This window comes from Cyprinus carpio, chromosome A1, assembly GCF_018340385.1.
Source record: "Cyprinus carpio isolate SPL01 chromosome A1, ASM1834038v1, whole genome shotgun sequence".
NCBI classification, from domain to species: domain Eukaryota; kingdom Metazoa; phylum Chordata; class Actinopteri; order Cypriniformes; family Cyprinidae; genus Cyprinus; species Cyprinus carpio.
Window position 1 is genome coordinate 20,943,639 of NC_056572.1, and position 14,383 is coordinate 20,958,021.

At 36.4% G+C, this 14,383-nt stretch overlaps 1 protein-coding gene across 2 annotated transcripts in view; it reads left to right on the forward strand.

Annotated features, from left to right (window-relative positions):
• Positions 1–669: 669 nt before the first annotated feature.
• Positions 670–14,383, forward strand: part of LOC109046563 (neuroligin-4, X-linked-like) — a 99,439-nt gene continuing 85,725 nt past the window's right edge. The window contains exons 1-2 of one of the 2 annotated variants that reach the window (XM_042757399.1): positions 670–1,028; positions 6,938–7,697. In XM_042757399.1, the coding sequence (XP_042613333.1) occupies positions 7,235–7,697 (463 nt within the window). In that variant the 5' untranslated portion in view covers positions 670–1,028; positions 6,938–7,234. The remainder of the gene's footprint in view (positions 1,029–6,937; positions 7,698–14,383) is intronic. The other variant, XM_042757403.1, reaches the window with a different exon arrangement.

Sequence of the window (14,383 nt, forward strand, 5' to 3'; positions counted from 1 at the left end):
CTGAATACTTTCCGTACCCGCTGTATATATATATATATATATATATATATATATATAGATATTCTACACATTTTCTCACTTCATGAACACTTGATTTTCTCAGAATTCCCAATCATGTTGTTTCCAATTGAAATTATTGTCAATGCACCTTTAGAGTTTTCAGACCATCTACACATTTTCTCACTTCATGAACACTTGGAGCAGGGTTTCTCTCTGCAGAAAGAGAAAAATGGAAAACCTGGAGTGGACCTCAAGCTGTGTGATGGGAAGGTAAATCTCAGTCAACCCGCTCCACTCAAACACTTTTGGAACTACTTACGCTGGCGGAGGAGAAAAATATGAACTAACTGGCCAATTTCTGTTTAAAAAGTAAACTTCTTGATGTGTTATGATCAAGTGTGGCATCGTAACCATATTGCTGTGTTTATATTCAGTACAACAGCACTCATATATGTGTGTTATTGCTTAAATCATACCCACTACATACAGCTGCAACCCAAAACAACCACAAACACACTGGTATTATAAACATATTGAAGATGGTTAAAGGGTGATAGAGTACGTGCAGCTATCTATTGGTTGTAAGCATTGTAAATTTCATTTAGTGCAGTCCAATTGTAACGAGAGAGAAAGACAGAGTGAGTGAGAGAGAGAGAGAGAGAGAGAGAGAGAGAGAGAGAGAGAGAGAGACTCGGTCTCTCTCCCTTTAATCTCTTTTTTTTTTTCTTCCAGTCAGTGCTGCCTCTTTCTATGGAGACAATCAGAATCTGTACAATTTACTGTTCTTCCGCAGTGATTTCAATGAATTACATTAATCTGTGTGGGTCATTTACATCAGATATGTTGCCGCGTCTCTGCTGAACAGTCCCCGGTGTGGTACCTCTCTATCGGACGGCAGCATCACGTTGGATTTTAACAGGGGCAGAACGGAGTTTGATTTTTTTCCCCTGTGTTGCACATACATTTCGACCGTACCTCAGTAAATCGGGGCGGCAGCACAGAAGCCGTACAATGCAGATACCGCAAAGGTAAGCCAGACGAGCAGCCCTGAAAGTTAAAGTATCTCTATTTTGTGCTTATCCAGAGTTGAACTGTTTGCCTGACTCCCCGTACACGCTTATTTACAGCTGGTTCCCAGGATTTTTTCCCCCTCTGTCCCTTTCTCGCTCTCTGAAAGCTTCATCCATCCGGACGAACGATAAAACGATTTTGCTCTGAGTGTTTAATTCGCGCCGGCTTCACGCGCTGATTTGCATGAAAAAGGCTGACCTTACAACTGTTTCAGTAGTTTTTGAGCAATACAATTTGCGTGGACATTTTTTCGTCATCGAAATTACTGTGTTCTATAAAACCCATATTCTACACTCCACCATTAGTGTCAGAATCTACATTTAAAGATGAAGCGCAAGTACCTACATTAAGTCTTTTATATGAGTCATAGTAAATATATGTACGCACTTAGCAGATTTTTTTTTTTTTTTTTTTTTTTTTTTTTTTTTTTTTTTTTTTTTTTTTTAGCAGAGGGTTCGTGTAGCAGATGTGTTTTGGTGTATCACTAGGCTACTTACCTGTGGCTAGCCGAACCTCGGTACAGTGAGATACTATGTTGATTGATGTATGATTGTTTTCCTCATTGTACGTTCATCGGTTCACATCCGTTTGCGCGTTAATCATTCGCTCTGTGGCGGCGATAAATCTTTCGAGATTTCGTTTCTCGAGAGCCATAATGTTGGGACAGGATTTGAGAAATGTGATGCTATTACTTAAAACACAATGTTTTCACGATGAAATAGGCTACAATGTCATTCTGTGATGGGATACTAGAAGGTGAGCTCAGAGTGAAGAAGACTTAGCGATATGGCGTGTTTTGTTACTTAACTTCGCCTGGCTCTAGGGTTACAGACGAACTACATTCTCATGAAAAGATGCGGCGAGTCCAGACTTTCATCAGAGGGACCACTGTTTCAACCCAAGCTGTCCCGCTTATACAGCGGTGAACCACAAGGTGGTACTGTGGACATCTCCTGCATACGTGCGTATTTTTGGGATGTATTGAGGAGGGGAAATTGGGCCGCCTCTCGAACATTCGCACTGTACAGCATTATAACCTTCACTTCTTTCATAATGCAACTGCGTGACATTATAGTGTCGGTTTAAGTGGTGAAAAGGTTCACTAAACTGCGAAGTGCCAACAGGTTCAGTCTCTCTATAATGTAGATCCATGAAGACATTAATTAGCTGTACTTTCAAAGTATGGGCTGAATTTGAAAAACTTGCTGATGAAGTAGGCTATGTTCTTTAAGAAAGTAATACATGCCCAGCCCAGACATACTCCACCTACTGTGTTGGCATTGTTCTTGATTATAGGGCTATTTGTTGACCTGTACCTTGCCAACAAAATGTTATGTTTAAATATGCAAATTATGCATATTCTAATTAAATATGCACTATTTTGCATAAATTTATAGTACAAAAATCTGAACACTGGATGAAGTCAGTTTCAAAAATCTTGGTAATTGTTTTTTTTTTTTTTTTTTTTTGACATATTAGAGTCAAATGTTTTTACAGCCATAATTCAGAAAATACCTTTAACACACACAAAAAAACATAAAATGCATACAATGTCTCCCCTTAAGAGTGTTGTTTCCAAAAAAAAAAAAAAAAAAAAAAAAAAATCCAAAAAAAAAAAAAAAAATAAAAAAAATCCTTCTTTGTTCACCTGTTGTTGAATAATAACAACACAAAAGCATAAATACATATTTCTGCTAATTCAATGTACTGCTTGTTTCATGTTAGGCGATACAATAAAAAATATATAATAAAAAGCATGCATATTCTCACACAAGGGTAAAGCTTTAATACAGGTTTTGGTGGCATAATAAGGTGTAGGGATAGGCCTATAATAAGGTGTAGGCATAGGCCTATAGACTGCTTATGAGCTTGATAATATTTTGTTGGAATAACAGTAGGAAATCGGCCTACCTTTTATGTTTTGTGTAGTGAAAATGCAAACATAATTGTAATCACTGTTGCCTCAAAAAATAACTATATAATGTGTGATGAAGCTACTTTTGAGCTTGCAGTCTCTCTCACACACACACACACACACACACACACACACACACACACACACACACACACACATATATATATATAAATACAAAAAAATATACTTTATATATTAGTTTAAAATAGGCATGGTGAGTTTACAAGCCAAATTAATTATGGTCTTGATCACTGAGGTTTAGAGTTCAGTACTCATTCCTCTCTTGTTCTCTCTCACTAACTCATAGGATCAGTGGTTGGCTGTTGGTGTCACCTTTGAATATATTTTCACTCTCTCTTAGCTTTCTGTCCACACTCAGTCAGAAAGATAGAAGGAGAAAATACAGCTTGAGAAAAGAAATTCCAGCTGACTTGCCAGCCCAGACGCCATGTTGAATAAGTCATAGCAGGTGCATTTGCGGCAGAATCACACCACATTTATCCGAAGTTCACCCAAAGGTCACAGTGGATTCTATGCTTTATTCCATTGTCTTTTGTCTATCGCTTGGACCCAAATTTATTGACTCCTTTGCGTCATGAGTCACTCTCTGAACAGTGCAATTGTTTGAGCCTCCTTCGAGTAGATCATTTATTATAATTAAAATTCAGAGAGAGACCCAGCACCTTCATTGAAATTCGCGTGAGTTATCTTCGGTGATCACACAGACAGTGAGTGCTATGTTCTCTCCTTTTGTTCTCTTTGGTCTCATTTCTCCCTTCTTTTTATTTGTCATACTCACTCATGTATCGAAGGTACATTTAAGGAAAGTGTTCGGTACATTTACAATGCAAATTCCACCCAGTCACCTTTATCTAAATGTAACTGACAGAAACACACATTCTCACATTTTAAATGGTTTTATGCATGTAATACTAGAAAGTAGCATGTATTATAATTAATCAATTGAGGAAATTAAACTGGGAGAATATTTGTACATATTTATTTCTTAAAATCAAACATATCACAGTTACTTGGCACTGAAGGAACAGTTCACCCAAAATAAAAATCATTTGTTCTTGCTCCAAATCTGAATTACATTCTTTCTTCTGTGAAATGCAAAAAAAAAAAAAAAAAAAAAAAAAAAAAATGTAAGCATGGCTTGAGGATGTAGCAATATTGGCGGAAAGTTATTGAATAAATCCCTCTTGGCTCGTCTAGCTGGACATCAGATGGAGAGTGCATGCAAACTGGTGGATGTTACATAGCTTTTTGTCTGCATTGGAAATTAAATTGCCGGCCAGACATTCAGGCCCATCTGCTATGTACGTAATATGTACGTGATTGATTTTCTGAAATGTCCATCTCAATGTCATAATGTATAATGATAAACTGCAAAGTGAAAACAAATGAAAGCTTAAAAATCATTAGGCCTACCTCTTAATTGATGGGCAATGCTGCCTTAATTATTAATTGTTTACCAAGTCCATTTAAATGTGGTTTATTTTAAGAGAACAAGTTTTCTCTCTTTCTTTTTTGTACCTATTGCACACAGGGTATGTCTTGATATCTGGGTTAAATGATGGTTTTAATAAAAAAAGAAAAAAAAAGAAAAGAAAGAAAGAAAAAAAAAGAGTGGACTTGAAACCCCAGGGTGTCACGGGATGGGTCTTTCTGAGACCACCAATTAAGATCTTTTAAAGCATGTCATGTGTAATGGGACTCAAGCCTTATTAAAGTCATACTCTTTCATTAGATGCTGTCTTAGAGGAATATCACCTTTCAGATGCTCCAAACTCCCAGTAAATATTTATCATAATAATATTTTACAGTCACTTACTGTATTGGGGGTTGTTTTCTGTGTTGTATAATGGAGTTAATGCTTCCGCGTTGTTTGTTTTCTTGTGCTTTCTTGTTTTCTCTTGTGACCGGCAGTGCTTAACACATCCTGCTGTTGTAAAGCGTTATGTTATGAAGTGGAAAAGTGAAGATAACACAAATCTTTTTGTAATTTAGCATTGCTCAACACCAATTTAAGTTAATGTGACTGTCTCAATGAGTCTATTATATCATCACTGCTTTGTTCGCATAATTAACTTTCCATGGGTTATGCTATCTACCATCTGATCTCAGCTGAAATTGCTTTGTGATATGAGGAAGTTATGTCAATCAATCGTAGATTCTTGAATAATTATTTAGTTTATTTACAGTTTAGATAATGCTGGGTGTGACATCTGTTAAATACACCATATTTTGAAGATGTTGATAGAATGATGCCCTTTTATGGCTTAGATTACTCTTTAAATAAAAGGTACTGATCCAGGAACAGTCTCATAGGAAACTTCGCTTCGCTTTCACTAAAAGAGCTATTAATGGAGGGATCAGATTGAACGAAGGAGTTCATCACTTGTAGATTTACTCAGGACTCAAGTCATTAATGTTGCCCCCCAGAGGCTCCAGCGAGCCTAGTTCAGTAATTTGAGGCAAAAGTGCATGAGCAATCCATGTGATGATCTTGAACTGTATATAAAGTTAAACAAATCAGAGCTACAGTTTGTGTTGTATGACTGTGCTGAAGTTCAAGAGTATCAGAAACACCAACTGATGAGGGTCTCCATGATTCTTGTTTTCACACCCACTTGCTTCCTCCTCTTCTTTTGTATGTGGATGAAATGCATGGAGCATTCATTATTCAAATGTACACGCATAGGGTAGCATTTCTTGTGCATGATCTGCTCTCAGCTTTGTGCGCTTCTTTTGTTTGTTCATTCAGGTGTACATATTATCATTTGTTCAGATAATAAATGTGGTGCAGACATACCATTTTACAATTCACATATATTTAAATCAGAAGCAAATTTGTATTTATGTCTACTCCAATATATGTCTCTAAGGAAATTTCTTTTGAATGCATATGATTTATTCCAGAGGATCATCCTGGAAAGATTCCTGGAAACACTGTGACCTTTAGCATTTACAAAACAACATGAGTCTCAAACGACTGTATTTTTAGTGTCATTCATTCATATTGCTAAAATTTCCAAATTTGTACTTGAACAACAGACTCGAGTCAAATAATAATAGATACATGTTTTAATTTATGTAGATGACTCAGCCAGACCCTGATTTCTCTGATCTCTGATCGTGCTCATTGTCTTTACATCTCAGCCTATTACTTAAGATGACTATAAAGAGTATTCCTTTAGCTCAAATACAGTAGATAAAAGTCCATGGAAGGTCATGGGTTGCAATCCCAGGGAATGCATGAACAGATAAAATGTATAGCTCGAATGCAGTGTAAGTTGCCTTAGATAAAAGTGTCTGCCAAATGCATAAATTCAAATGTGAAGAATAATGGAACATCAAAATGACAACTAAAAGCTTTCATTATACTGTAGGACCATGACATCAAAACACTTCAAAGTCTGATAGACTGGTAATTTCTACACTAAGTGATGAGAAAGAGAATAGAGAACGTATAGACTGAACTCGCTGTTCTAAAACATAACTGTTCATAAAGAGCCTGATTAAGTCATAGATAGATAGTTTTCAGGCAAATAGATCAATATTTTCTAAGTAGCCTTATTTAGTACAACTTACCTCATAAATGGATACTACACAATATCTTGTGTATACGCTTCAGTGCTACGCACACAGTTATTTGAGCCTATCAATTTACAAGACCACTTACTGTATAAATTGTGGCCCAGTCAATGGAAACATAGAATAATATTTCAAAATAGCTATTGTTCGGATCTAGACTATAATGTTTAAGTGTTAGCATTTATTTGTTATTTGAGTCTATTATTGTATGTTTACTCTTGCATGCAAGGTTACCTTGGCATCTCCGATGTTTAATGCAAAGCATGCAAAATAATGAAGGAAATGGAATTCCTCTGTTTTTTGTTTGTGATGATAAATGACAATTTATAGACTGCCCTTTCTTTCCCACAGGCAAACCAATAAATGATGAATTGAAAGGAGGGAGTGGTTACACCAGAGGACAGCTCAGGGGGAAAGAACCACATTTTTGAGTTTCTTGTCAAAAGGATAGCAGTTAAAGAACAACAAAAATACAGCTGAGATCCAGAATCGCCCTCATGGCATGGGGGAATGACATGATCGCTGATCTGATTGGTGGGCGTGCTGTCAATCATCTGTCCATTGCATCCTGAGGGCGGGGTTTCTCCTTGGCTGTGGAAGGAGTGGAGGACTGTGAATTCAACCAACTCTGCTAACTGCAGCTGGACCATGTCACGGCTCAAAGGAACCCCATGGATACCTCTCACCATGGTTCATCCGCTGGCTACTCTACGCCTTTTTATCTGGATTGTGCTTGCGGGTGCTTGGCTGGCCATTGCATGGGCCCAGCAGCACCCTATTGTCACGACAAACTACGGCAAGCTAAGAGGCTTGAAAACAGCTCTGCCCAATGAGATTCTAGGGCCTGTGGAACAGTATCTGGGGATTCCCTATGCCCTCCCGCCCACTGGGGAGAGAAGGTTTCAACCCCCCGAGCCCCCCATGTCGTGGCCTGGGATTCGAAATGCCACACAGTTTGCTCCTGTTTGTCCTCAGTTTCTGGAAGATCGTTTTTTACTCAATGATATGTTACCCGTATGGTTCACCGCCAACTTGGATACCGTTGTAACCTACGTTCAAGATCAAAGCGAAGACTGCCTGTACTTAAACATTTATGTTCCCACGGAGGATGGTATGTAATTTCCTTTTCAAAAAAAAAAAAAAGTAATTTGATACATATCTTTAATGTTTTCTTCTCGATAAGTTTCCTCATTGTTTGTTTGCTGATTTGGTTAATTTCAGTTGTTTTAGCAGCACAGTTTGCTTAGTTGACATCATCACAACTTCTGTGACGCTTTTCCAAGTTCAGCATATTTATTTAGATGAGATATCACATTTAAGTCACTGATAAAGCTCATGACTATCAACTCAAATTAAACTAGTATTTTTTTCTTTTTCTTTTTTAAATGATTATTATTATCTCAAAAAATTCCAAAGGCTTAACTGGGTGTAAATAATAAAATAATAGTAACAGTTTATGGATAGCTGTTTTAGATTGTTAGTCCTACAGTATAGTCTAGAATTGCATGATAGTGTGCTAAATTTAGCTTGGACGCTGGACTGAAAGATTAAGGAAGAGAGATTAACTTGCGACTGAAAATCTCTCAAACAGTACGGCAGCTAGGTCTGCATCTTAAAAGTATTGTTGTGTTATTATTGTGACATCATCATGATTCAAAAAATCAGAAATCAAAGTTACTGTATTTCTTTGAATTCATGACTGTTGCTGCACCAAAGGGGAGTAAATTTCTAACAGAATTTGTCAGAATATTGTGACAACCCATAGGTTTGCTTAAAAAAGTCCCTTCTGTGATGTTGAAATTCAATCCTCTTTTGTGCCATACTGAAGACGGTCATCGACTGTTAGCTTTCAAACGCTAACCGCCCATCATGCTTTGGCTCTCCAAATTGCCCTTTTCAAAATCCTGTGTAATATGGGACCATCCTGGCATTTTTGACTCAGAGAGGGACTTGGTCTGCAGCTGTGCCAGTGTTGAAGCAGGATGACAGATATAAAAAAGCCCTTTAGTTAAAAGACCACATCAAAAGAAAAAGCATGATGTTCAAGGCTAAAATGGGAAACTGGGATCACCCTTTCCTGATCTATAGAAAACAGGTTAGAGTCACATAAATTCTCTTTGTTTTAGTTGCCTGCTTCTTTTGTTAACTAGATGCACAAAAGACACTGCAGTCTGTTAGTGACAGAGTCAGCTTTATCTCTCAGCGCAGTTACGAGTGAAGGCTGTGGAGGTGGCATCCTGTTTGTTGTGTATTAATCACAATGAATGCTTCAGCCTGAAGGAATGGTCTGGGTGAAGAAACAATGCAGGCTTCCTTCCACTCTTTAACTGGAAAAGCTAACCAATTGAATCTCTATTGGACTATTAAAAAAAAAAAAAAAAAAAAACATTCAGAGAAACAGAAGGATGATGAAAAGAGGCAGTCACGGCAAACCAGTGTTTGTTACCCTCATTGTCTATCTCAGTGGGTGGACTTCTTTGGCCTGACATCTGAAATCCAGTCTTGTTTAAAAGATAATTGAAATCTACTCATAGAGTGCACATGGAGAACTGACACCTATGATCATGTACTGTAATTAATCCAACTCACTGCTCAGAGTCTATGAGCCTATATATTTATATTAGTGACCAGGACTAGTTGTGACACTTTTCTATTTAGTGAATATATTATTATTATTATTATATACAACAGCCATAATACAACCTCTCACAATCCACGACACATTAACAACGACAATCATCCACCATCAAAAAAATAGCCACGATTGTTTCATGATGCCAATCTTTCATCTGGGACAGACAAAAATCATGCAGTGTGTCTCGGGCTTTAGAGGGGAGGATTAAACAGCCTTTTTTTAAAGATTTTCAGCAAAATTTAAGGTGAAACAATTATGAAACAAAGCAATATTACAGAAAAACAAATTGTAATAAGTAATTATATACAAACATGTTGAACCATTGTTTTGGCCAACAAATAATAGTAATTAATAAACTGTAAACTTGCATAATATGAATTGCCACAGTGATATGGCAAAATGTGTCAACATCTGCAAATACTCTTAATCTATCAATATGTTTTAACTAAGTACATACTTATTCAATATCTAGCTATCCATCCATCCATCCATCCATTCATTCAAAACATTTTTACCTTTTTTTTAACCTCAGTGGCATAACAATTTGAGAAAAAGGTTAAATATTAAATTATTTTTAAGACATTTCATAGTATTTCTTAGGCTTTGTATGTCCTTCTTTGATGACAATGTGTGTGTGTGTGTGTGTGTGTGTGTGTGTGTGTGTGTGTGTGTGTGTGTGTGTGTGTGTGTGCGTGTGACTATTCCCTTATCTCTTACGTGAAGTCTAAACATTTTTTCCCCTTTTTTTGAAACCATCAAACTTTTTCACCTTGAAGTTGTATTTTAAATCCCTTACTTTCAATGTCATCTCAAACTTCTTGACGCCACTAAATATATCTTAAAATACATCTCAGAAACTGCCGATTTCCTGGGATTGTCAGACACAACAGTCTCTAGAGTTTAGATGAAAAAAAAATAAAAAATACATCAGATGAGCAGCAGTTGCTGGTGAAATTGCTTTGTTAATGAGAGGGTTTGGAGGAGAATGGCGAGAATGGTTCAAGCTGTCAGGAAGGTGGCAATAACTAAAATAACAATGTATTACAACAGTGCTACCCCCCATCCAAAACAAAAAGAAAAAAAAAAAACATCTCTGAACGTACACCTTGACCCTTCAAGTGTTTGGCTGTAGCAGCAGGCAAACAGCAGATTCCTTTGCCAGCTAAGAACAGGAGGCTGAGGCTACAGTGGGCATATGCTTGCCAAACTGGACATTAGACGATTAGAAAAAAACATCGCTTTGTTTGATGAATCATGATTTCACATGCAATACAGATGGTAGGGTCAGAATTTGCTGTTAACCACATGATTTAATCACATGCATTTTTTTTCTAATGGTTCAGGCTGCTGCTGCTGGTAAAATGTTGGGAATATTTTATTTATTTATTTATTTTTGGCACACATTAGGCAATTCGAGCTTTATTTAAATTCCACATCCAACCAGCTGTGATCCTGCATCCTTGCTGACCATGTGCATCTCCTTATGGACACTGTCTACCCATTTTCTAATAGTTTGTTCCAGCATGATAACATGCCATGTCACAAAGACTGGTGATGGCATTGAGTTTAGCACAATAGTCTCCTGGGAATGGCTTGAATGTGCAGCTGATGATAATGTGTGATATTCTCATGTCAGTATGGACTAAGGAATCTCTAAGGAATGTTTCTGGTACCTTGGTGAATCCATTCCATCAATAATTCAAGTCAGTGAAATTAGTTTAGAATTTTAAACATAAATGATTTAACATTTGGTAACATGGCTTTTCTAAGGTGAATCTTTGAGGTACCTCACACAATCACATATAGTCATCTCTCATTTTGCATCCCGGTGCGGCTTTTAATTTGTTGATGTCAATTACTTATAAATAATTGGCTATTTCTTGTGGTTAATGTGTTTCGTGTGAAACCTTTATTTGAGCTGTGGGGATAGTATTGACCGCTTGCTAATGAGATGTCCTTTGAAGCTCAGCCCAAAAAAAGTGTTCAAAGCTAGTGCAACTTAGTTCCTCATATTATTCAGGCTGAATTATTAATGAATATAATGTAATGAGCTCCTGAACTAAGGGATTAATAAATGTGCTTTGTACATGCTAAAAATACTGATTCAACCTGCTGAGGAGAAAAATAAAAAAGTGATTTAATACACTACATAAGGTTACTAGACTTTTTAAAATGTCAAACCTGGGCACACAGGGGTGGAGAGTATCCTTGTGAATTATTTATTTATTTGTTTGTTTTCGTGGTATGCATATCACAACAATATTAGTTTCAAAGGTTCAACACTCTTCCTGAACACCTTCCGTTTTGTTTTGTTTTTTGTACTATTTTATTAATATTGAACACAATTAAATGCAAGTAACATAAAATAGACATCGAAGGTATGTTATTTCCATAGATTATGGCATTTACATGTGAAATACAATGAACTATAAATAAATAACTTATATTTATTTAAAATGTGAAATGAAGATTTATGGAACAGTTTCATTTTCCTAAAGGCAATTGCAGGCTTTTCAGTTTATTTTTTTATTTTTATTTTTTTACACAGCTTAGGGTGAAGGTAATTTCCTTTGGACATTTCTCCAGTTATCTAACAGACTTGCACTGTGTGTTAAGATATTTTCATGCCAACTAAATACATTGCAAGCTGGATTGGAAAGATGTTTTAGAATTAATGTGCAAATCAGCTGGCAATGTTAAAGATGACATTCCTTCTCTGTAATTTCATTCTACTGTGAATGACAGATGATACTAGAGACAGAATGTTCCAACATTTTCATTAGAAAGAATAAAAAGAATGAACACCTCTGTCTATTTTACAGGCCATGGGTTTGTTATAATTTATCATTTTAGTTTTAGATCCTTCTTTTAAATCCTTCTATGAAATTAATAAACAAAAATACAATTTCCAGTTATGAAATGGGACAAGTCTTATTTTGCATGGAACCTCACATTTGGTTAATAGCACTTCAAAATCATAGAGATGAACATTTAGCTGTTAAAATTGCTTTTGCGACCTCTGAATGAAATTCTCCTCAGCCCTGACATTAATTAAATAATTTTATGTAAGCACATCAAGCTAATCTGTCTAAGCCAATGCAACCATAACATCACTTTGCAGTCATTTGTGCAAGCTAATGCTTAAGGTCAGAGAAATCTAGAATATTTTATGTATTTTAAGCTACTAGTACATTTACATTTCACCTACGGGTGATTTGGTGTGCCCTCCCTCCAATCATTCTCCAACTAATCTGCCCTGGCTGAGACGTGAGGTCACAAAACAGCAGAGAATTCAAAAATACACATAGAGTGGCTTGTGCATCAGTAAATTTAACATGGAAAGGAACATAGCTATGCATTTACAGTATTCTCCCTTCCCAAATGTGTTAAATATGTGAGGTTTGCTTAAAGTTAACTGCTCCTAAAATTTAGGATTTTTTTTTTTTTGGAAGATATGACAACAGAAGGTCCCTACCTTTACTGTAATCATATATTTAAAATACAGTGGCCCCAGCTCTTTTGCTTTTGTCTCTACTCATTTACAACTATAGTGTAAAAACTGTGTGCTTATTTGTTTATGTGGTCCACTGTGCAAACTTTTGCCTCAGCCAGTGGCTGGAGTTTATGGCAGAACCACCTGTTACTGGAAAGTGATCAACAGGATCTATAGTCCATCTAAAAATGAAAATTCTATCATCATTAAAATATTTTGGAGAATGTTGATAACCAAACATTTTCAGTCTCCATTGACTTCCATTGTATAGACAAAAAGTAAATGGGAACAGGGTACAGTCAATGGGAACCGAAACTGGTTACCAATATTCTTCAAAATATCTTATTTTGTGCTCCACAGAAGAATAAGATCTCACATAGATCTGGAACAACATGATTAACATGAGTTAATGATGACAGAATTTTCTTTTTGGGGTGGATTATCCCTTTAAGGCACAGTAGTAGGAAACCTTTTTTGCTAATTTGATAGTTTTGAAGTTCCATTTAGTCTCACTAGTGACACTTAAGTGTAGAACTCTTCAGTGTGGCTGTGGAGACGAGGTTAGTGTGTACAATATCTGTGTAAGGAACCTTGGTGCTCCAATTTTGGCGAAGAGCTCAAAACTGCTTCATAAGGTAGGGGAATGTGTCCGAGTGATTACACAGCAGTGTGCAGGGCAGTAGATCTCCCTCCTCTGACAGGAAGTCAGATGGGTGGAAAGACAGGGGTGTGTGTCCGTGGAGCCGGTCAACCATAGAATGCAAATGTCTTAGAACTTCACCACTAGGCAACACAACACGTGAGGCCATGTGTTTATATATGCCAAAAAAAATAAATAAATAATAATAATAATTAAATGACTTCCAGTTCTGCAGACAGGTGCAATTGAATTTACCTTTCTGTGTTTTGGCCTTTCTATGGAGACATTCAAAATGGAAAACCCATGGAAACATGTTAGAAAACAATTCTGGGTATACTATTATGAGATAAGCTTGGAGATATTTTGCGTGCTATCAGAATTTTACATTTTTATACACGCAAACTTTAATAATTCAGGACTTATTTTGTGAGCAAAGACATTTCTGTGGACCTTTTATAATGCATTATTACTTACTCAGTTTAATTATTATCAAATCTTTAATTATTTATCAATAAGCATGACCCACTGTCAATTTCTTTTCCACCAGGTCAATACTGACAGACAGTTAGCCTTTAGCTTAAATACTGAGCCACCAGGGCATACAGGTGTAAAATCATTTGACTTGATTTATTAAAAATCTGCCTTTCTCACCCTTTTATGAGGAGATTCTAAACAAATGAAAGGGATTTGTCTTATTCAAAGCACAATCCTAGGCCGTAACTACCATAGATATTGAGGGGGACATGTCTCATATAATATAACATTTACTTTTAGAGGTCGACCAACATGGGTTTTCTATTGATTGATTATTGAACTTTAACATCTCCTGGAATCTTATTTATTTTATATCCTTGATAAATCCCTTGTTACTAGAAATCACCAGTAATTTCTAGTTGTGCGGCGCAAAGAAACTGCCTCCCTTCTAACAAGTCAATTAAATTGCCTGAGGACCTGAGGTTAATGAAAATTCCATAGTTAGCAATGTCATGCGTGGTTTGATATTTCAGTGTCTTAAAATAAGAACCAATT